Source organism: Aristolochia californica, unplaced genomic scaffold (assembly GCF_029961685.1).
Source record: "Aristolochia californica isolate CCGP_79_NKW_82.1479 unplaced genomic scaffold, dmAriCali1.0.hap1 SCAF_12, whole genome shotgun sequence".
Lineage (NCBI taxonomy): Eukaryota > Viridiplantae > Streptophyta > Magnoliopsida > Piperales > Aristolochiaceae > Aristolochia > Aristolochia californica.
In genome coordinates this window covers 24,926,968-24,950,699 of record NW_027181793.1, presented here as the reverse complement: position 1 = coordinate 24,950,699, position 23,732 = coordinate 24,926,968, and the positions used below count along the sequence as shown (strand labels likewise).

The window sequence follows — 23,732 nt, the reverse complement described above, 5'->3', positions numbered from 1 at the left end:
CCGTTAGTATATGTCAGTAATTATTCCGAAATACGTCCGCGAAGAGTTGTACATCAGATATTTTTTAGGATGAATTTAACACACCAGCACAATATGCAACATAACAGGGCAATCTTTTTATTTTGCTGCAGTTTAGATTATACTCCTTAACAGACTTAAGGTCCACCGTTTCTTTCTATTTCTTGTCTTTCCATAGTCAAAGAACCTGACATGCTTCTCCGATATCAAGCCAAGTAACAGGTGACCAGCCAAATATCAACATTATGAATAATGGGACGAGAAAATGATCTCAAAACAAAACATTCGTCGCCTAGACAATGAAAATTGGTTGTCTAAACAAGGGCATCCGAGTAACAAAATTTTATCTAAAAGCACCATTTGCTCTGCCAAGCTCAAATCTGGGCTGCATCTTCTTTTGCATCCTCTCCCAATAAATCATCATCATATGTGACAGGTACCCGTATCCGGTTGAGAATTGATATGCGAACTCCCTCCCTGTTAGTTTGTGCAGGTTGGTGCGGTCTTGAATCGGATGCAGTCTGAGAAGCACTTGAGATTTGATCAGGAGCACCGTCAGATGCGTTAGTAATACTAACACGGCTGCGTTCCCTGTTTTCCTTTGGATATCCCCTTGTGTGTTGTTGCCTGAACTGCTTCTGCAATGAACAACCAATTAACAACTGATAAGTCATATAAGTAAGTGGGAACACTAACTCGGTGACACCTGGTTCAGGAGAAATTCAAACCTCAAATTCCTTGCCCTTATTCATCGTTTCTTTGTAAGCATTTGGTTCCCGTGTCTTCAAAATGTTCCATAATATACCACCACCATTCCTAAAGCGTTTGCCATCGGCAGTCAACTGGCCACCACAATTTTGGATGGTGTCTACCTGCAGAGTGTACATATCAATAAGAAATAATTCCTTCTAGATGGGATAAAATTTTTATGAGGACTACTAAAAGAATGAGTTATGAGACTGATTATAGTGCCTTGATGGAAGATGAGTTGATTAACATAAGCTCAGGACATGGTTTTTACTCATACTACGGCAAACTATAGCAACTCAAAGAACAAAGCCAAGTTTAGTTTTTTTTTTACATACCAAAACCAATATTCAAGGTGACAAATGAGACTCCAGAGAGCTACTAAATCATTTCAGCCAAATGCATGAATTTCAAGAAAGTTTGAGTTGATCCGAAGACTGATGGGTGGACAGTTGGATAACTTTAGCAATTCAATCCAGTTTTACAATGACCACAGTATTTTGTGATTCGTGGGTTGGCAAATGATACCAGTATCATCAAATTTTTAACAGATCAAACTCCAGTTCATTTAACAAATAACTTGCTCAGTAATGTGGTAACAACATATTCAAATATTAGTTTTCTCATAAGAAGATTATTCAACCAGTATCACAGGAATTTTTTAACCCAAAATAAAAAAAGTAAAAAAAGATCTCATAGGACAGGATAAAAGCTTCACAAGTTTAGCTAATTATTTACAGGTATTAAACATGTTTATGCAAACAATTTAGAGCAGAATGCAAAAAAAAAAAAAGTATCAAAATAATAGAAGTAGGTTTAAGTGTTTTGTGTGTGTGTGTGGTGGTGGGATGGGGGGAGGGGGTGGAATAGTTATATGCATAATTGACCACAGATGAACAAAATCTTGTCACGATATGCATTCTAAAAGAATATATGATACAAGAGCAGTGTAAGAAATTCCTCTCTTCTATCACCTTGCTTATTTTGAATGAAAATTACTAAAGACTAGGTTTAACTTCCATTTCCACTTCTCTTTTAACTTCAACTAAATTAATTAATTAAGTAATTCAGGCAGCTGTCCACCAAATTTTTACTTCAGCACCATAACAATAGTTGGTTGTCCTAGTCACCACCCTGTTTAGACAAAAAGGGAAAGGCAAAGCTTCTGTTCCTTTTTTTTATATGAACATTGAACCCCTCACCCTGGCAAGACTCAGACCTCACACTACAAATTACACCATGTGGCCATTGCCAAAGGACTAAGTCATGAAATCTAAAACTTTTCTTCTGAAAGATGGAAATGGAGAACTTTGGCAAAAATAAAATAAAAGAAAGAAAGAAAATAAAAAGCACACAAACAGATATTTGTTTCCTATTGAGACATGGGTACAGTGATGGACAATCAATTAACAAGCACACTGTTTAACATGTTTACAAACACCATAATATTACATCTTTCTCCAAATTCTGATGATAGTAGTGAACAACAACAACAACTGACAGAAAGAAGAAGAGAATTTACACATTAGGAATATGTTTATAATTTACACAGCTCAGGATATATAGCATTTAAAATTTACAGATCTGTAATTTAGTTTTAATTGGCACTAATCTGCCTATATTTGTAACCTAGTTGTTCACCAACTTCCCAGAATCCATAATTCTAGCATACAAACAAATGCATTGAAAATATTACCTCTTTGACAAGCTCTCTCATGGCAGAGACACCAATGCAACCAACGGCATTCCAAACCAGGTATGATTTCTTTTCTTTCAAATGTCTACAGGTGTCAATGACAAACCTACAGCAGTTTCAATAGTTTTCAGAGAGATTGAAACTACACCAAGTTGCTTATTTTTTAAAACAAACAAAAAGTTATTAGAATGTATCATGAATCCGAAACAATTAGGACTGTGTGACAGAGGGACTTCAAAATAATATAAACAACAATAACTGGGCAAATACTAAAGAACAACAAACAGAACTGAAACAAAAACACCAAGTGCTTTTCTACTGCAAGGAACCAACTTCAAAGGAAGAAAAAACATTTTCTATGCGAAGTAACTTATGAAGCCTTGTTGTGCAACATTCATAAAATTAACAGCAGGTACTTTTTTCACTTAGAAACCACAGGTTCACACATTTAACTCTCATAATTAAACACGAATTTGTTTAAACTCAGACCATATTAAGAAGAACCACATCCAATTTGAGACGAATAACAATATTACTTCAAATTTTGAAAATCCCAACAACAATTAGTTTCTCATAAGACAAGAAGCTTCTACAGTAGTTCCATTGCAATTAGACCTATTGAATAATTTTCAGCTATTCACTGTGACTAATAATATAACGAGTGGAAAAGTGAAATATCCCAGTGAATCTAACCTGACCGCTACATAACAAGACTAGGGCTTCGACGGTATGAAAATTTCCGAAATTCCATTGAGAATCTACCAAGAAAAAGGAATATAAACATTCACATTACTAGAGCTGTCGTATAAATATAATCAATAAATAAAACGATTCATGTCGGTAACGCCATTTGATGAAAATCTCTTACAAACCACTCAATAAATATAAATAAAAGTTTCGGCAAATAAACCTATTAATATCGGTAATGCTATTCGATGAGAATCTCATCTTTTTCTTCTTCCTCCTTTTCTCCTTTCTTTTTGAATTCTTAATACCCTGAGGCTGCTGCTTCTCTGTTTTCCCATCTTCCTCGAGGCTTCCAGCAGATTCAGCATGAGGAATCGCAAGTTCCGGCTCGTCGATTTCCCCATCAAGCATGGCTATATCTTCATCCATATAATCTAGAGTTTCTTCTTCGTATAGAGCTGGCAAGATGTTCTCGCTTCCCGCCATGAGTTGTTCACAATTTGGGAGGAACTCAAGAGTAGTTTCGAGCTTGGCTTGGCGGTCAGTGGGTTGGAATATATGGCTTCAGCGTCCGTGTTCCGGCCCGGCCGAGTCGAGTCGAATTCGTATTGAGGCAGGTTGGGCAAGGGTCCACCTGTCCCTATTTTGGGTTAGTTTGAGTCTACTTTTGTCCAGAGGCTACCTGAATCAAACCCAGATGCTTAGGTGCCCTAATCCGGACCAGAATAACTCCGTAGTTACCTTCATGTTGGTGACTTAGTGGTCTAACTTGTTGGAAACGGAGGGAAGGGGTGGCCTCTTGTTTTATTTCTCTATTTATTCGTTTGACAATAAAAGAGAAGTGAGAAACCCTATCCTTTTCCAGCCTCCCCAGTTTCAGCATTACAAGAGAGTCCTCTAGTGTGGGGAGAGGACTTCCCTGCCCCCTACTTAAAAGGAAGGGAGAGGTCACCTCCACCCTATGAGTCTCTCCATTTGGATTTCTCCCTTTCTTTAAATAGTATTTTACTCAAAAATATAAAAATATATAAAAAGTGATGAATATAATATTCAAATAATTAATTTAATATTTTTGCTAAGATTTAGTAATTTTGTTGCATCAACTGTCCATTAGATTTTAATCACAACATGTGTTTCAAAAGACAACTTTGATTTATTTGAAAATTACTATAGTTTAAAATTCATAAATATGCATAAGAAATACACAAGCATATTTCAGGCATATTATTATACTTAATTATTTCTTTTGTATAAACTTTAGTTTACTTTAAAAATATAATTTATTAGAATATTTAAATCTTCATTTTTGTTGAATTTATGAAAAAAATAAATACTTCATTGACTTGTTATAGTCAGTGTACATGAACTTCTATTTATAATAGAGGAATGTAGTAGAATCCAATTACAATAAAACTACCATTGTCCCAATTACACCCAAACTTTAACACTTAAATATAAGTCTTAGCATAAATAAATAACTTAATATAGGTAAAAAAAACAAACATAATTCAAACTAGAACTCTTCTCCGACATGACCATAAGATAAAGATATTTTTGTGAGTCATTCTTGATATTCCAATTGATGTGATAAGAATGTCAGCTCATGGTAATCATTGTGAGTCCTACTTCTTATGTGTTTGGGCCTATTTTATAATACTCTTAGGTATGTGAACCTTCCTTGGTCGTGTGGGCTTGGGCTCTATCTTCCAACAATTTTAATTATAAATATTTGATAAAAAAATCTCAAAGGACCATTATCATGAATGCATGTCTTACCAAATAAATGGTTAAAAAAAAATCAAAATTTGAAATGTTTAATTTAATTTAAAGATTTAAATTTTGTTTTATCATTTTAAGTGTAAGGGGATGTAGCTCACATGGTAGAGCGCTCGCTTTGCATGCGAGAGGTACGGGGTTCGATACCCCGCATCTCCATTGAAGTAATTTTGTTTAGTACTTTTGTCTTTGGAATGATCTTCATGTGTCTTCTCATTGATACATAGTGAACCAAAAAGTCTCTTTAAAGTTTCCTCCCTCAAATGTTTTCACAAAAATCATTCCACTCCGACCAATGTGCTTAGATCAGCTATTTAATATAAGAAGTGCTGCTAAAAGTCTTCAAGAAGAAGAAGAAGAAGACCTTTGCTCTGTCCTCTTTGCTGTTACGTCAAGTCACCCAGTTTGATCTGTTTCGTCTTTTCTCTTCGACCAATTGGATTTTGGAGATTCACCTTTGGGTGCTTAAATGTAACTTTTTCCGGTCATCATCAAGGTTTTACACATGGTCTTCCGCTTTATTTATTTATTTTTAAGGTCTTCTATCAATTTATGTTACGATTACGTATGCCCTATGACTTGGATCGTGCAACACAATTTGTAGGGTCCACCGTGGGACACTTTTATGTTATATAAATTTAAGAGAGATACAAAGGCAAGATTAATTAATATTCTTCATATCTTAAGCTAGATAATTATATAGAAGGTGACATTCCGTCTCACCGTTGGGCCCACACCATGTGGTCGACTCTTACCGATTGTATTGCCTAACATGTGTCGTTCGTAAGTGTATTATCTCAGCTTTTGTCGACCAGTGCAGAAAATCATGGGGATCGTGTCGAAGTTGCAAGGTTAACACGGTCGAATTGGTCTTTGGGCAATCTGTGATTTTCCCGAGACGAAGAAGTGCTTTACTTTTTCTCTGTAATTTTTCTGCAAAGTTGAGGGTATTTATGTCCATAAATGAAAAAGGATGGCGTGGGTCAGCCGCTTGGTAGTCAAAAACTTCTTTTTTGATTTTATTAGCCACGAAAGGTTTAGGAAAATAATAGAGCTGAGAATACACCGGGACCAGTGGAAGCCAACTGTCAATATGTTTGTAACCGCAAAGACAGGCTGTCTTTTTGGGCAGATGCCCGGTCGCGGTCAGCTTTCCTGCCCGAAACCTCTGCACCTATATATAAGCTCCCTCCCCGACAGATCCAACACTGCTCCTTCTCTCGTCTCCGTCGTCCTCTACAAGAAGCTTTTCTTAGCGGAAAACAAAGGCGAAAGAACAGAGCAGCAATGGAGTCTTTCACCGCCAGAAACTTCGCCGCCTTCTTCATGGTCCTCGTCCTCACGGTAATCGCCTTCGCCGGTGAGTCGTTCGCCGCTGATTCTCCCGCTCCGGCTCCTACCTCCGCGGCTGCTGGTGTCTCCCCCTCCCTCTTCGTGGCTGTTCTAGTCTCATTGTCCGCTTTCTTCCTCGGATCGTTCTTCCGTTGAAGCCTCCGTCCGGAGTTCGGCGGTTCCCCTGGTTTCGTACTTATTTTGACGGGAATCGTTTAGGTCTTTTTTGTGATTTTGCGTTTGGTTGGCGTTCATTCACGCGTTTGGTGGTAGAATTTTTACAGCGACATTTGGATCTTCTTTTTCTTGAGGTTGTTCGGGGATTTGGAGGCGTTTGGATTCGGATTTCTGTTTTGGATCCTCTGATGGATGCCTGTTGGAGAAGGAGATCCAAATGTTGGGGTAGGGAATAAGGTTCCATACATGGTATCCGATTGATGATGTATTCGACATTGCATATTATATGGAGATATTTCTTTCTGCCATATTGTTTTGTTACTCTTGATGCTTCTTTTTGTACACATGACTGTTGGATTGATTTTTTATGCTTAGTAAGTTCTCCTGCTACGGGAATCAGGTTCTGGTTTGGCGAATCTGTTTGTAAATTGAAAATGCTGGTGTTATTTTCTTTTGAGTGGACAGAGGTTGCACTTCGCAGAACGTAATAATAATCTCACGGAAATAGATGTGCGTGTGTTTAGGACTAGAAGTTGTTCCGGTGTTGTCATACTCTTCGCAATTGCTGCACCAACGCGTCTTAGATGCATCGTCATGTAATAGAAAAAACAAGGGTCGTCGATACTTTATTAATTTTGCACGAAAGTTCCTCTATTAAATGTCAGGTCTTCATGTTTCCATTCTATGATAAAAGATTGCACTTGTACACTTGCATCTGTTATTGCAGAAGTAATATCTCTGAAGGAATTCGAACACCCTGTAGCCAAAGATGCATGCAGTGCTGCACCGTAAGGAAGCACATCTTCATTGTCAGTGAATAAAGGAGGAATGACCAGATGCAAGCGGCACATCTTCTTGGTCAGGCCTGCTAACCCAAACAAAGTTAGACATGCGGTCCCACATGTGTTTGCAGATCACTGTTAACCAAACACCAAGTCATGTTAGCCCAATGGCTCTCATGGAGTAACGTTTTAGTTCTCAGAATAAGTGGTTTTACATGGGGTATCCAATTCTTCATGGGATGGTATTTCTTTGTGCTTCATACTGTTAGCCCAATGGCTCCCATGGAGTAATGTTTCAGTGCTTGGAATAAATGGTTGTTACATGGGCTATGGAATTCTTCATGGGATTTTTTTTTTAAAATTAGTTAAAAAGATGATGTTTATTATATTGGCTACTAGAAGTGCTAGTCATTGTGGTAGAGATGACCAAAAAAATGAATTATTATTATTTACAAATTACTAGGTCTGAGGCGAAATATCTAGTTTTTTATGGTTAATCAACCAAGCAAGGAATGTTTTTTGAATCTATAAAAAAATTAAATCTAATCGAGATACCTCCCTTAACTAGTGAACTATTTTTAATTTGGAGTTGATATCTCCTTACCCAGTGATTTTATTCCTAACTCATACAGATCAATTAACTAAGCTTGGATTGATTTTTATGATTATTTTAATATTATTAAAATGTAATTTATTTAAATTGTTATTATTTTACTCTTACTTTATTAAAATTATATATAACAGGCATAAAAAATCAAAACAGAAATACTGGGAAAGTAATTGGTATCTTCGTTCTTCACAAACTATCAACATTAGAATTTAACGCACGTGGAGAAGACAATTAAGCACGTGAGTATCCACAGACCATTAAATGTTAATGTGATGCACACGTTTACCCGCTGACGTGTCTCGCTCTGTTATAAGTAAATGACGGCCCAGTTGTTTGTTCCCAACGAACTACCGCTTGCTGTAGCGAATAATGAGAGCACGGAATTCAGACTTTGCGTGTCGGGAAGGAGTCCATCGACATCTCCCGGTGGGCATCGGGTCGGGTTCGGTGGGAAATCCGATCCGATCTTGACCCAAAAACTAAAATTTGGATTTTATCTTACTAGGTAGGAAATGAGCCCAAAAAAAACACCATCAAATTTTAGAACGGGAAAACGAGGACAGGTTTTTCCAAACCCGACCTCTTATGACGAGGTAGGGATATAAAATTAGTTAGGGATGGGATAGAGGTGGGTCAAGTTTATGGGGTTAAGGCAAGTTTACGGGGACTGGGTAAATAGGGAGTTTAAGGTTTTTTTTTTTTAAAATTTTTTTTTTTAGGGTTAAGGTTTCAGGGTCAGATTCAAAGCTTCAACCGATCCATGCTCACCCTCACTCTTGCTCATAAATAATAATCACACTAGTAAGTCTTATGATGGATTCCCTCACATGTATTAGTAATAATATTCTCCTTACTAGCGAATATTACCTGGAATTTTATTTTATTTATTTTTCTGTAATTCTCATGTAGTCTAATATATTCTAAAATTACTTCATAAATAGTGATAAACATTTAAATTTTAAATAAATATTTATTATTACCTATTTTTTTCAAAGAGTTCACACTGCACATAGAATTCTGTTAAGTTAAACTTTGTAAATCTTAAATCTAACAGATATAAACAGTAGTGGTACACAATACAATCACAGACTGGCTCCTCTTTTCTCACGATCGACAAGAAAAACCTCTCTAGTTTTTTTTTTTTTTTTTCTGAAACAGTGAGGAATTGACTCATCTTGTATTCCACAATCTAAGTTACAAAGTTTTACAGAAAATGAGAGCCTCAGCGATTCTTCCTTGTCCTGCCTAACATTAGGAGTTACAGAGGACGGGAGGGAGAGGCCCTGCATTTTCACCGGAAATGAAGGAATATGATTATAGTTGTACAATTAATATTAACACGAAGAGTGACCAACCACAAGGGCTTTGCCTTCCCTTTCTTGAAGAGGAGGGAACCTCTCACTCAGGTCAGCCGTCAGAAGCATTCCTTTTTCTCTATCTGCTCCGAGTCGCTTTCCATGTTTCCCATTGCCTTCAACCCTCTCGGTCTCTGTCAAATGAGATCAGAGGAATTTCCGTAAGGAAAACAAGAACCAACATCTCAACTCGGATGTATTCCATACATTCAACAAATCGAATTGGACTACGCGTAAGGAAGAGTAGACGCAGCAGATTTCTTGATTATAAAGAATTTATGTGTGTGTTTTTACATGTAAAACGTTCAACAACGGAGCTTGATTTTACCTTCTTGGAGATCTTTTTCTCCCTGACCTCGTACCTTTCCAGGGTCAAGTCGCACAGCCACGTACCGGGGCTGACTAACTGCACCAAGGACAATCCACCCTAGGAATTAGTCTATCGGAGATGATGATCCGGATTATTCAATCAAGTATAACATCCATTGAAATGCAGAGAAAGAAAATTGGTTTAAGACTTGAGATTCTCTAACATGAGTATATGACCAAAGCATTCACAAATCACAACTTGAAATAGAAGGCATTTTGAGGAACTGTTTCACATTTTTCTGAAAACTTCCAAGTTCAAACTAAACATCCGTGGACTCGGATGATCCCTCATTTTAATGGAGGCTAAAATACCTAGGATTTAAATTGGTCAACACCCAGAATTAGCAAAAATGTTATGAGTGAATGCCACTAACCCCAAGTCGTCCTTCCTGAATTATATAACTGCCACCACAGATAAGGAATGCCATTCTCGAAATACACGCGAAGTCCGGTCCCTCTCTTGTAACATGTAGATAAGGATCAATGCTCACGCCCCTTTCAAAATACAGCCCTTTTACAGACTCGTACTGGCCAAGCTGTCTAGAAATTAGTACCCTAGTGAAAAAGTTCAGAGCATAGCCATATGTAACCAGGTTATCTGTTTCCAGAAATACCCCGAAGGTACCTACTGACACGTTCAGATCATAGCCATATGTAACCAGGTTATATGTTTCCAGAAATACCCCGAAGGGCAACAGAGGGAGGGCAAAAGATCAAGAGGCTTCTTCGAGGTATCAGATTCTACGACAGACATTTTTAAAATTTTGATGGCACCCGTCAAGAAAGGACATCGGATCGGACCTCCCCAGGTTTAAAAAGCCGCACCAGATGATTATTTGCCAAATCGAGGTTATTTTGAAAGGAAAAATTCCTAGAGCTTACATTTTATTCATCCGTTTCAGGCCACCATGGCTCCGCGAGAAGCCAGGAGCATCGTTAGATCAACTGCTATTATATTTTCACCCTATTAATACTTTCCTTTTTATTTATAGGTATGTATTCAGTTATTCATTTCAAGCTACATTTTCAACCATGCAAGAAATAAATTAAAAGAAAGAAACCGAAAAAATGACATGGAACAGAAAAGATCGGACAAGGATGCTCACATTGAGGGTTCTCTGGATGAATTTCGATCTTTTCTTCGGCCTTTGGGGGAGCTTGGAGCCCTTGATCGCCCAAAAATCCTCCTCCTTCTCCTTGTTGGTGAGGGCGATGGTGAACTTGGGCCATACTGTTGCTTCGCTACCCGAGGACGACCCCGTACCTTTCTTATCCTGTCCTGTCTCCGAGGATCCACTTCCTCCGGCGTCGCCGTTGTGGTTATTGTGTACTCTTACCTCCGCGCTCTCGGGCGATCCACCTCGTATACCATTGCTTTGCCCTTTCATCGCAGCCGAGCTCTCCGAATTCCTTCAACAATAAAAGTATAACATGTGTTCAATGAGTCGAAGGAAAGAAAAAGCTTTTACGAGTTTTAAAAGAAAAACCTAAAACCTTACTTTTCCTTTTGTTTGAATCTTGTCTCTAGCCTAACATGCCAAACTAATCCGCAAAAAACGTAAAATAACGGAATGGATTGAAATGACACAAACACCCTTCCGGAGAACCGATCGCACTAGCTGCACAGAGAGTGCTCACGGCTGCTGCAAGGAGCTTCAGCGACCGTGTAGGAGAATAAATCGACGGACAACGATTACGTCAAAGAGGAAGCAGAACAGAGAACATTAAAATAAAAAAAATCACAACTGACGTGCACACGGAAGAAGAAACGAGCGGATTGCCAAAGAAGGCGTCAATCTGAGTCCTTAAAACTCATCGCCAGTTGAGATTACGTGTCGCACTAAGATGTAGGTCACGTTTCTCCATCATGAAGAGATCGGTGGGACCGCTTCTCTTGCCTGGCCATCCATGCAATCTTGGTCCCTTGATGGCAACCCTTGTCAAATCAGCCACCACGTGTCGTACGGATTCCACACCCCGCAGAATGTAAAAGACACATCCACTAGGATGACTTTAATTTATATAACTTTGAAGAGAAAAATATTTTAAAAATCACTGATGAGTCAAAGGAAGACGATCCACTATGGCTTCTGGAACTACGTGCCAGTGCCAATGTCAGAGGGAAATTCGTGTATTTTGAATTTTCCAAATTCTGAAACATATCAATAGTCTAACCGAGTAGATTAGATCTACCTCAGGCTTTTCTGAAACAAAAATAAAATCAAGAAGAGCCCCTGATTGTCAAGTACATAAAGTTCTTCACCAAAACCAGTGCCAGAGCCAGTGCCCAGTGCCTAATACTAAAAATGTGGATAGAAGAGGTAAAAACAACGAAGGAAAAAAACACGAAGCCAAAGGCACTCTCGAACAAACCTGCTTCTCACACTGATTCCGGCATTATCAGTGCGGGTACATGAAAGAACTATTTGATAATTTGTAATCAATAAAAGATAACCACGGGTAAGGTCGAGATTTCGAGTGTTTGGGGTAGTTACGGCTAGCTGCACTTGAAAATCCAACCAGACGTTTCCCAACAAACAATCCAGCAGTTGCTCAGATGCCCAGCGTCATATAACGTTTCGAGTTCTGATGTCTGGACAAAACCAGAACCGTAACGTTCGCGCGCAGAGACTCCGCTCCTGCTGGCACCCCACCGGATTAAGTGGGGATTACTCCACCTTCATATGAACTCGCTCAAGAAAAGTATAATCTATTATTTATAATTATTTTTTCTACTTTACCTCATTAGCATTGACACTTTGTACAGTTTTTGACTTTTGTCAACTAATTTCGATTTCCACAAACTCTTTTAGTTTTTTACTTAACACCAGAAGAAGATTCATACATTTATTTTAGAACAACATTAAAGATTATGTAACCTTTATTTTAAACATTTGATGTTGTTAATGAAATTAATCTAGATTGCTGTCTAATCATAACAATTCAAAAACTCAAAAAACCTAAAAAATAAAGTAACGAAAACTTTCAATTAAGATTACCTAAGAACGCGATGGGGCGAAGGGTGCCGCAAGATGAGGTTGGAGTCCTTGTCGGCTCTGACGACACGACGGCCGACTCGAACTGTGGTTTTCTCGGTGCCGTCGTCTTTTACCTGAACTTTCACGCACCTCAGCCGCTTTCGATTTCCCCACTGTAAGAAGAAGTCCGGCTCTACCTGAGCACCTCCTGTACATCCCCCGTCACCTCGCTGTTGCTGATTCCTGACTTCCCTTTCCATCTTCCTCCACTTCTTAGAATATATAAAAGACCAACACCTGCCAACCGTCCACTAACCATGGTTAGTTATTTCCAAAAACCAAGAGTTAGGTTTTATGCCTTTCCACTACAAGGAGACCGATCGGGTACAACGCATTTCAGATAAATCACGGCAGCATAGAAGTTGAAACAAGATGAAAGAATTTAACTAGTTTCTAAATTGGAAACAGACATTTTACTTGGAAAGAAAATTAAACCGAGACATGAAAGGGATTAGTAATGTTTTAAAATAACAAAATAAAAAAAATATCCCCAAACATATTGATGAAGTTTGCATATCGGAAATGAAGATGCGGAAAGAAGTTGCAACTCATCTTCTTTCTTTTTTTCTGGTAAGAATTAAAGAAGTTCGAACTCATCATTTAACGAATTACATATTACGATAAAAGGAAGAAGGCGGTCAAAATTGATGCATTTTGATTTCTTGCCATTATTAAAGGAAAATATGACTTCAAAGTTGCAACAAGTCGAACAGAAAATCTCGAAAAATCAATGGTTACTAAGAAAAAAATGAGATTGAAACAAGAAGCAAAAATACTTAAGGAAGATGATCGGAAGAGCCATAAACTAGAGATGATTTAGAATAATGAGATGACAGAAGAACTGAGAAAGCCTTTACTATTAGTCAAAATTGAGAGAGCTTGCGAAAATCAGAAGTCAAAATTTCTGCCAGTTACTCGACTCGTGGTCATGTTGGAACCTCGCGAATTTCAACCAAAGCTGAGGAGCGGAGAGGATGTCTCAATCACAGGGACAAGCTAGGATGAGGCAAAATTAAACGAGCGATATCCATGAAATCAAAGCTATTATCCTGTTTAATACCTAAATTCGACAGCTTGCTGTAGGATCTTCGAAAATATATCTGAGATAAGTGAAGAGTTCGCCTTCACATGAAAAGGCCAGCAGACGAACCAGAAGTACAAACGCTTACGTCGATCTCCGTAAACTGCAGAAAGGGAGGATACCAAGAAAGAAGATTAGCTCTCGACCTGAAATGTAACTTTTTAATAAGATCTGCATGAAGACTTCAACCTCGAATACTGCAAATTCGCCATTTTTCTCGCGTGTAATTGAAAATTCCTCATAGAATTTACAGAGTCCACGGATCACTTCAGCTCTCTCCTTCTGTAAAAAGGAATTACGAAGATAACTCAGAAATCAATCAAGTTGAGGCGTTCGAAACTCAAGCTTCAAGATCAGTTGTTGCAGAAAGAAATTTTTCTTCACGAAAAAAATCCCCTGAAGAATACCACTACGAGTCTAGGAAGAAAAGAGAAATAACACAGAGGCATTAATCTGTAAAAGTTCAACAGAAAGAAACAGCGATAACAGACAGTTAACAATTACCAACCTTGAGCTCACAATTCTCTCCAGCTCTCAGCAGTCGATCAACAAATCAGCGAATCTCCACAGAAACAAACAACTCTGAGAATTAAACAGCTATTCTCCACCAAAACCGCGAAAAATAAAAAGAAATTAGAGAAATCGAGCTTCTTCTCAAAATGCAAGGATGCCTTCTTCAAGAACAGAAGCACTCATACATTACAATTCTTAAATTTCTGCTCCGTTCACTTAATTCTGAAGCACTCAACACAAATTTCCGGTAAATACAGAGAGCGGAAAGAGAGAGACGAAGAAAAGAGGAACAGGGACGAGAACCAGAACTTTGATCCAACGAGATGCCCTCTCGCCCATTCAAAACCGCACTTTATAACATCGTCCGTTTCTCGCTCCGTTTTCCCGTTTACCTAATTGGTCACAGCTACCCGTTGCCTCGTTACCTCATTAATCGCCGTAAAGTTCTTTCCTGAGAGAAACATAATGAACGGGGATATTACAGCGTCCCTATTCGTAACTGGCATTTGACAGCGTTAAACGTCCGTCGAGTGTGACGCCGTTTCTGTTCCATTTTCCAATTTTATAATTTCAGGCCGATCAATAATTATCTTCTGCTACCGACTTTACTGGGGTTACTTAACTAGAGTTTCTCGCCAACCCAACTGTTACTCGTCTGCTGGACTGCCAATCAGGATGCTGGGTTCTGTGGGGCCAATGTACGGAGTAGCATTTACCGCGGTGGGGTGGAAGTATTGAAAAATCTTCGGCAATGAGGGAGGAGGGCCACTTTTCAAACCGAAACCGCTAATGGATTTCCAATTGTGTAATATGTCACTTTGCATAATTGGCGGGCCCACCTCAAAGACAATTGTTTCCTTTTGGCCTTCCGGGCTTCCGAAGGCCCATCCACTAATGAATCGTTCATTTAATTTTATTCAGGTATCTATAATGAAACTTTAGCTGCTTATGCATAAACCTGGAGGCACAAAGTACCAAACCCATCCCCATCGAATTTCAGGTACAAGATGATACCAAGAAAGAGCAACTTCACCAACAATGCACATAGTGAAGAGTGAAGAGAAGAGAGAGGAAAGAGACGGAAGAAGGAATCAGAACCCATTTGAATACCTGCAAATGTAAGCCAATGAAACTGCATACATATCACAAATCATCTCAATAGAAATTAGTGTTAAATGGAGAGCAAAGATAGCCCAAAATTCAGCTGCTTATCAATAAAGACTGTACGGAATAAGATATGAGAATTAATTTGCTGTACAACGAACCCTGTATGAAACCCGTATACACCTCAGGGCATTTAGCATTAAACTGATCTCTGAGCCTACCTGAAAATAATACGTAAGCTTCACAGAAAAGAGAAATGATATGGGAATAACGAACAGAGAAAATCCCACTCAAGACTGCTTTTGCTGTTTCTGACCGAAGCCCAGGTAGCTGGGTGCAAGATTTAAAAGAGGCTCCAGTGCACTAGGAGCAAACTTTCGTGCAAAAAGAAAACAAACAGAAGAGGGCTGGTTATTGTACAAACAGCTCCGGTCTTGAAGAACTTTCTGTAGAAATTCCTTTGTAATATCTGCACTCCCGAAGGTTGCTGGGTGTGGCCCACCTCTTGACCAGTCCACCCATGTAGTGCTTCTGTTAGCCAAGAGCTGTGGAGCTCTTATTGATAGCATTGTTGGGAAGTAATGCTCATCCACATAGCAAGGGGGTCGGCAGAACTCTTTGAACTTTGGGTAGAAAGTTGTGTCTTCAACTATATTCACTGCAAGCATCCGGGTGACAGCAAACCACTGGGACCCTTTCCGCCAATCTGTGATGTTAACCTCAGGTGCCATCTTTTCATTATAGCGGCCCCTCCCATAGGGCCCAGGGTCATCAAACGAGCCAACAAAACTATGCTGGGATTTTGTCAAATATTTGTAAATGATGCTGAAGTTAAAGAGAGGGATGCATGACTCCGACAGGAGTATAAACCACTCGTTAGATATGTCGAGTAATGCATTTGCAAGGAGTCGTCGTTCGGCATCACACATGCTCATCTGGCCCCACTCTGAAACCTGTAGAGCATATAATAAACACATAAGCTAAGAGTCATGATAAAAAGCAATTTCAACACTTGAGACACTTGTTTCAAACAAGTAACATAAAAATGTTACAGTGATTATCAAAAAATACAATGACTAATTTAACAAAATTATCAGCGCCCGTATCATGATTAAATTAGAACATGGTATAAATAATCTTTTACACTGCCTGGTTTGAACAGAATTCTTAGGTTCCAAAAGTAAAAGGATATGCAAATCATCTGCAGAAATATCTCCTTTCTGATTCAGACCTTAATTGAAATTCTGATTCATGAGCACCCTAGTGTTCTTATCCAAAGCAATGATCTCCTTATTCTAATCCCTAACCATTTTCATAAGAGGACATTTGTAATTCTAGCAACAACCAGTTCTATTAAGATATTTAAAAATCATGGTAACTGCTGTCTCAAACACTTCTACCCATTATTCTAGGACATATCTGCCTTACTCGTTCTCTTTTCAGAGAGAGAGAGAGTTCTTTATATGAATGAGACAATCAAAGGACATTAAAAAAAGAGATAATCAAGGAACAGCAGATGAATTGTTATTATCCTATAACTTACTATGAATTTTTATTTTCTGCTACTGTTCTTCACTTGATACCAGTAAGAACTAAAAATGGAAGACAAAATGGTGGAAAAAACAAGCAATTTCTTCTATCCTGTAGAAGTTGGGCCATTTCCTCCAAAAATGAATAAGCAGAGCTATAAAGCCTCTTCCCAAGAGAAAAGCACAGGTTCTTTTCATGCCCAAACCAGTGTTAAAACTATTCTCCCACCGAAAATAACTCTCTCACTGTTAGACAACTAGTATGAGGCGTGAAGCACATTTAAAACTATGAAATGATGTACCTTTTATCTAGCTTTATCCCAAAAAGATTAAACTCTGTAAGAAGATTGCAGGAATTTCCCAGGAATAGATGTTATTGTTTTAGAACTAATCTTGTTCGCTCATTGAATTTTACATATACATACTGATCTATGTTACTTTCCAATTTACAATTACATAACTGTTTCTTTGGGTGCTTAGATTTAGTACAAGAAGAATTTTCTCAATTTCAACTCCACAAAATCTCTCTAACTGAGAACCTTTTAGGAGTGTTTTCAGTATAAATGGAAACAATTCAAATATGCAAATGACAATTTGCATGGAAGATGAATTATTCAGTAAGATGCAACCTCTGAATTACTGTCATAGAATAAATAGCTGTAGTTCGGTTTTACAATCTGTCATTGTTACTATGTCATGTTTTGACAATGACTACAAACAACAGGCACTATCCTTGATAATAAAGCATGAGAATAGAATACACATTTAAAGAATACTCATTTGGTTTAACACTGACTTTTTTCAGAACTATCCCATTTGTAGCATAAGAAACACAAGAATCAGGACTGCCCTAGATATAGGTACAAATTAATAAGAATGGAAAAACCAACCTAGGGCAAATGGAAAAATAAAACTTTATTGTCATTGAATTACATCACAGATTTGGCCAAATCCTAGAAGAGTCGAAGAGTTGAATCTAAAGACAAAATGGTCCAAAATAGTAACACAGTGTCTGTTGACCTAGAGAGTCATATTAGCAATAGTTAAGCATCATATGATTCTTTTATGAACTTTTATTACTTAAATACATTTTAAAAATTCTTACTTGCTTCTCATGGTACACATTTTTTTGCTAAATTATCTCTAAGAATACAACATGCAAGATTATGAAAACATCATTAACTATTTTTTATTTTTTTTAAATGAAAACCTCATCATTAACTATTAAAATAATTTTTTCAACCAATCTAAACAACTAATATCAATGCATTTATGATCAGAGGTTCAAATGAAAGAAAATCTTGAAATTTTAAATTGAACAGGTTTGCACTACTGCACCATTTCTTTCTCAAGTAGCAGACTAACACCACCATAAATCCAAATGGATTACAAAAAAGTTTAAAGTGATAAAAGCAAGCAGATCATTTAGTTACAGCTTAATTAGACAAAGGATTTTTCAGATTATAAAAAGAAACTTGATTAAATCATAGACTTGATTCTTCTTTTGAAAATATTCTTCTTCAATTTTTTAGCAATATATTTGATAAAAATATTACAAACAAATACATCATCTGGACAGGTTCATTTATTAGAATTTTTGATATATTTTTGAAGGTGTATCAGATCAATATCCAACACATCTAGGATTTCCTGATAGTTGAGAGAGCATCGAAGACCAAATTGATAATCTCTGAAACAGATAATAAACTTTCTCTTATAATTAATGGCATGGGAAACCTTACGAAACAAGAGGAACAGCAGCAGAAAGGAGTTGAGAGATTTTAACTGACATGATAAAAGTTTCTATGTAAAACTATTTAACTCAAGACAGCGTGACAAGCTGTTGGCAAAATATTCAACTATCACATCTAATTGCAAACAAGACAATACAGGAGACAACTATCACGTCTAATTGCAATCAAGACAACACAGGAGACAACTATCACGTCTAATTGCAATCAAGACAATACAGAAGACAATCAGTTTAAGACCAGCTGAAAGACAGATGATTCAAACTCTACTCCAAATTTATATACATTAAACCGTCAATATACCTTGTGAGCAAGACAATAGTACCTGATCCCAGTTCTGGGTTCTTAAAAGTCTTAAACCAGTTCTTTGACCAGTGAGTTGTTTGCAATAGTAGTTCTAATAAGTCAAAACTACATTCAGCAGTGTTTGTATTAATTTATTAATATTTCAATAAATTATCTGCCTTAACCAAAAAATAGGTTCTACAGGCTGCTGAGAGTCTTGCATTTAAGTGTGAACATTTGGATCCATTCTAACTAGTTCGACTCAATTGGGTTGTCTACATCTTGAGACAAGTCCCATTACACCCACACGTGACAATCTTGAGAGCATCTATCAAAAAGAGTGGATGAACATAACATGCGAAAACTGTATATTGAGAGTTAGAAGGTTGACCCAGAAAAAGAAAAAATTGTGAAAAAACTATAAAGGTATTCATAAAATAGGTGAATTGTAATACTACCAAGTATCATTCTAAGATCAAAGCTTTAGATTGGAAATGTCTGACAATACAAGGTAAACACAATGGTTACAAACTCAGGTTTACCCTGTTGGCAGTGGTTTCTCAACATGAAAAATAACACTTGCATCATTTATTTTTGACTGCTCATTAGAAGCACAATAGACCACATAATCCCAGGGAGACGAAACTTCAGGACTTCATACTTATGGCCACATTAAATAATCTTAGGCTAGAAGAATTAGTTTTCATCATGTATTAAAATGAACCCACAACTCTTGATGGTATTCCTCATTACATAGGTGAGGCCAACATTACAGGGACTTTTGATAAAACACTTTGAACCATGAGAAAATGATTTGTCAAGAGAGGGAACTGTGACTATTCACATTTTAATAAAAATAAAAAATAAAAAGATCCAAGGCAGAGGATTTCGCCACATTGGAGCATAGTAATTCTACCAAAGTGATGAAATCCTTAGAAAATGTGAAACTTGAGAACATTATTTTTTAAGAGGAATTAAAATAACCATTCATATTTGGAAAGTGAATGATCCAAGGAAGAGGATTTTGCATTGGATTATTGTAATTCGATCGAAAGTGTTTCCGAATAGTAAGTACATTTTATTCTATCAATTGAAATAAGGAGATGTAATGAATGGTAATATAAATTTCAACAAAAACAGAATTTCTTTTCTATGTGGCCTACATAAGAAGGCAAATTTTTCCAGGTGCTATGACCGTTTTAGCCTTTTCCCTAGAGACAATATATGGCCTCCTGCAGCACAAGCATTTTATGACAATACCGAGGGATCATCTTTAAGGAAGTTCCATTTTGCTGACCTTTTCAATCACTAGATGTGTACAAATTAAATGTTCTGAGTTCAAAGTTGAAATCTTTCGTGCCACTTAATTCAGTCTCTGTCTCAATGGCATGACAGACCAAAACCATGTAGAACGATCAAGAATTTCATCAATAGCATGCATTGAGTTTCAGGTTGTAACTAATGCTGAAAGTCACCTACAGCTGTAATAATTTATTGCTGAATGATTTCACTCTTTCCACTTCATTAGTTTCTTCAATCTTCTTTTTCAGTTCAATCCTGCCAACTGAAATCTTCCCTCTGATACTCCACGAAGCTAGAAGTTTCATCCACTTTCTAATGGTAAAAATTTGCTCATTTCATCAACCCAACAATTCCATCAGAATAAAGTTTCATAATTCAATCCAACCATGTACTTTAGCTTGAAACTACATTCTCATGTGTACAGATAATTTTTTCTCTTCATCATATAGTGTAAAAAGAACCTTCTCCCTCACACTTGAACCATTATCACCAAGAATGTCAATATTTCAAGAGTCAATTAATCAATGAACAAACTAAAAATTTGAAAATAAAAATAAAATAACCACCTTGATCACCACATAAAAGAGAGTGAATGAAAAAGAAGGATCTAGAATACAAGATATTCTGCTACATCTAACTATAATAAATTAGTGTTCAATTAAATAAAAAATTAACAAAAAAAGAAGTATGTTGAATGATCTTCAGCTCATTTTTCATAAGCAAATCCTTTTATAGTAACCATTTGCGTACATTAGGTAATCTTACCTGGCTGGGGATTTGCTTCCGGTAAAAGACTGAACTTGGGGGAAAGTTGGCATGGTAAGATGGTAATGAATGAACATAGATCGAGTAAAGCCTTTCATGACCCTTCAGAAACTCCTCCCACAGAGGATATAGTGGCAGTGGTCCTTTTGTCAAGAACATAAAAGCAACCTTCGGAACCCTCCTGAAAGGATACTTCTTCAAACGAGGCACAAAGGATGCCCTCCAAAATAGCTCTTCATCATTCATCGAGTGCATCAAATTAGAAGGGGGCTTGATCCACCTACTGAGATTGTTCGGTTCTTGAAAGCATGGCCGGTAACTGGGACGAGAGGTGGCAAGTAGATTTTGAACTCCAAAATATCTAGTCAAGTACATGCTAAGTAAGGAAAAACCGAGACCCAAGGCGAGAAACAGAAGCAAAAATTTGAGAAGGGTTAAAGGAAAAGCCCTGGAGTGTGATCTGGTGGCGCCGTCTTTTGCTTCCTCTGCTGAGGAAACCCTAGGCAGCATCTTCAAAATAGGAATTCAAGACGAAAGGAATTAGTCTTTCTAGCTGGTGGGTATTTCACTTCCGATTGTTTTAACGAAATCCAGGCCTTTCCTAGACCTGAAACTCACCACGATAAGAGAACTTCCCAACTGGGTCGACTTAACCCGTTCTGATACACAAATCAAATAGTGCATCTTCTATTGAAAGGATCGGATATTGTTTTCTGCGTACCAGAGGACAAATGGTTCAACAGAGCATATTACCCCATCCCACATCTAAAACGAGGATGGCGTTCAAACAACAAGAAGACCCAGATTTGAAATTTCCGGATTTCTGGAGCTTCTGCGTACTTTACCTTCCCTCGAGGATTCGAATATAGTCTATGCTGAACAACGAAGACCAGCCAGATGTGATTTTCCCGATTCTTGTTCTCCTAGAAGAAGGAAACCTGACGAGAATTCACCTTCCCAGATGCTCCACTCGGGATGATTCAACAAAACCACGAAATCCAGATGGAGATTTGCAATCGTTTTGATGTAAAATGCTTCCGACTTGTCCCACAATGGTTTTACCAGTAGAGATGTCAAAAAGAACCAGCCGTCTCTACGTTCAAAAGTAAAAAGTAAAGGAGGCAGAAGGAACGATGACACGTCTCGCAGAACATGACAGAAGGTTATAGAACAGATGAACAGATATCAGTGACAAAAGAAAGCAAAGGCAAGAAGAGTCTCCAAGAGATCAGGAAGCACCAAAGATGATGCCCACTCGAAAAACCGAAAAAATTGAGAACCCAGAAAAGGTTGGTGAAGAAATCCAAAGATCACGCTAGCAGGATATCCATGGGCGCATGCATGAGTTTGCCCTTATACCATAGCAGACTGTTCGGCGTCTTATTTTAATTCGTGGGAACCTGAACTGATCGTCCGTTGTTGGTATGTTTTACTTTGACAGCAGCGATGCTTTGATGAATTGGCGAATTCCTCGAAGGAAGGGAGTCGGTTAACAACATGTGGCTCCAGTCACACGTGTATCCGAAGCGTGAACTCTGAGCAGAGGTCTAGCCTTTCACCTCAAGGCTCTGATCTCTTCTTCTGGGAATTGATTTTCTACGAATCTTTCAAAGCTATTGGAATTTTTTTACAGGAACCGCCGATCCCCATTGGCTATATCAAATTCTATTTGAAAGATACAGATGATTTTTTGCATTTCAAATTCACTTGATGCGACAGGATTGACACTTCGTCTTGCTTACAAGGTAGAAAATCGTAGATTTTCACGAGGTTCAAACACAAGAAGTAGAACGATTACAATGTATAAATTCATTATTTCGTACATAACCAGGAAATCCCAGATTTCATTCTTAGTATTTGCCGCGCTTGATCTGGATCAGGTACCGCAGTATGTCGTGCAGGCTAACGTGTACGAACAGATCTTTGATGGCGAATTTTGGAGTGAATAACCTAGAATAATTTGCAGCCCTGGCGAGTGGCGATACCATCCATGAACAGCTCTCACCGTAAGATGCCTACGGAAAAATGTTGGAAACTTGAACATGGTGGTGTTAAAGAGTTTAAAAAGAAGAATTGGAATGCGATTCCTGTTTATAAAATTCCGAGTCAGTACTCGGAGTGGTCAAGGGTGACTAGTCCATTACAGAAGGGTCGAGTATGGTCCCGCAAACTTCCAAGAGTTGCGGGTCAATTATGCAAGCCGTCGTACCATAAATGTGTAATGGCAAAAAAGTCTGAAATAATGTTAATTAAATTGGTAAAGAATAGAAACTCTTGAATGATACACCAAACTTATTTCTGAATGAGGAACGGCAGAGAATTCTAAAGTAGTGAGACACCATTTAATTTCTCGTACGTCTCGTGATCAATGCATACCCATGCCATTTATATTTTCCTGCATCAACAATAAGTGTAATAACTAAATAACTTAAATATTTTAACAAAATTTTAATTTATAGATAAAAATTAAATACTTTTATAGTCGACTACATTAAAGCAATCGAATGTTTTTATGTAATCAACAATGGATAACTAACAAAAGATTATCCATTTATTTACTCAATAACCCATTATTTGGTAAATGAAACCTATAAAATATGATACATATAAAGGTATAAATAACATCAAAATATGATGTTAATATATAAAAGTATTAATGAAATACATAATTCTCTGTAATCAAATATCTTCAACTTATCTCTTATAAAACAAAACAAAGACTTTTTCTTTCTTATAAATTATTAAGTTAATTAGGTTGAAAATAACCTTTTCTCATATTTACGTCATTCAATAACGGACAAGTCAATCCGATTGA

At 37.5% G+C, this 23,732-nt stretch overlaps 3 protein-coding genes and 1 non-coding gene across 6 annotated transcripts; 1 reads left to right on the top strand and 3 right to left on the bottom strand.

Annotated features, from left to right (window-relative positions):
* Window positions 1-134: 134 nt before the first annotated feature.
* LOC137946262 (uncharacterized) lies at window positions 135-3,658 on the bottom strand. The gene is made up of 4 exons (XM_068792487.1): window positions 3,372-3,658; window positions 2,462-2,567; window positions 747-890; window positions 135-656 (listed from the first exon to the last, which is right to left on the bottom strand). The coding sequence occupies exons 1-4, from the start codon at window positions 3,632-3,634 to the stop codon at window positions 393-395; spliced, it is 777 nt and encodes a 258-aa protein (XP_068648588.1). The 5' UTR covers window positions 3,635-3,658; the 3' UTR covers window positions 135-392.
* A 1,352-nt stretch (window positions 3,659-5,010) lies between these two features.
* On the top strand, window positions 5,011-5,083 carry TRNAA-UGC (transfer RNA alanine (anticodon UGC)). Its single transcript has one exon. It is a non-coding gene; the product is annotated as a tRNA-Ala (tRNA).
* A 3,825-nt stretch (window positions 5,084-8,908) lies between these two features.
* On the bottom strand, window positions 8,909-14,488 carry LOC137946050 (uncharacterized). Of its 3 annotated transcripts, none has more exons than XM_068792218.1 (8): window positions 14,177-14,488; window positions 13,858-13,950; window positions 13,648-13,771; window positions 12,549-12,824; window positions 10,656-10,959; window positions 9,924-10,085; window positions 9,509-9,586; window positions 8,909-9,314 (listed from the first exon to the last, which is right to left on the bottom strand). In XM_068792218.1, the coding sequence occupies exons 4-8, from the start codon at window positions 12,785-12,787 to the stop codon at window positions 9,240-9,242; spliced, it is 858 nt and encodes a 285-aa protein (XP_068648319.1). In that variant the 5' UTR covers window positions 12,788-12,824; window positions 13,648-13,771; window positions 13,858-13,950; window positions 14,177-14,488; the 3' UTR covers window positions 8,909-9,239. The 3 variants fall into 3 exon arrangements, with proteins under 3 accessions (XP_068648319.1, XP_068648320.1, XP_068648321.1); XM_068792219.1 differs by having other exon boundaries at window positions 9,924-10,076; XM_068792220.1 differs by lacking the exon at window positions 9,924-10,085.
* Window positions 14,489-15,370: 882 nt separating this feature from the next.
* On the bottom strand, window positions 15,371-22,293 carry LOC137945923 (glycosyltransferase BC10-like). The gene is made up of 2 exons (XM_068792024.1): window positions 20,918-22,293; window positions 15,371-16,238 (listed from the first exon to the last, which is right to left on the bottom strand). The coding sequence occupies exons 1-2, from the start codon at window positions 21,425-21,427 to the stop codon at window positions 15,576-15,578; spliced, it is 1,173 nt and encodes a 390-aa protein (XP_068648125.1). The 5' UTR covers window positions 21,428-22,293; the 3' UTR covers window positions 15,371-15,575.
* Window positions 22,294-23,732: the final 1,439 nt, after the last annotated feature.

What these genes read in the sequence shown, in the direction of transcription:
- LOC137946262 (XM_068792487.1), bottom strand. Translation starts at nt 3,634, where the DNA reads ATGGCGGGAAGCGAGAACATCTTGCCAGCTCTATACGAAGAAGAAACT. An exon ending in TGAGAGAGCTTGTCAAAGAG is followed by an intron (nt 891 to 2,461) that starts GTAATATTTTCA and finishes TACACTCTGCAG; the next exon opens with GTAGACACCATCCAAAATTG. An exon ending in ATAAGGGCAAGGAATTTGAG is followed by an intron (nt 657 to 746) that starts GTTTGAATTTCT and finishes TGTTCATTGCAG; the next exon opens with AAGCAGTTCAGGCAACAACA.
- LOC137946050 (XM_068792218.1), bottom strand. Translation starts at nt 12,787, where the DNA reads ATGGAAAGGGAAGTCAGGAATCAGCAACAGCGAGGTGACGGGGGATGT. An exon ending in TCGCCCCATCGCGTTCTTAG is followed by an intron (nt 10,960 to 12,548) that starts GTAATCTTAATT and finishes TTATTGTTGAAG; the next exon opens with GAATTCGGAGAGCTCGGCTG. An exon ending in AGAAAAAGATCTCCAAGAAG is followed by an intron (nt 9,315 to 9,508) that starts GTAAAATCAAGC and finishes CTCATTTGACAG; the next exon opens with AGACCGAGAGGGTTGAAGGC.
- LOC137945923 (XM_068792024.1), bottom strand. Translation starts at nt 21,427, where the DNA reads ATGCTGCCTAGGGTTTCCTCAGCAGAGGAAGCAAAAGACGGCGCCACC. An exon ending in GGAAGCAAATCCCCAGCCAG is followed by an intron (nt 16,239 to 20,917) that starts GTAAGATTACCT and finishes TATGCTCTACAG; the next exon opens with GTTTCAGAGTGGGGCCAGAT.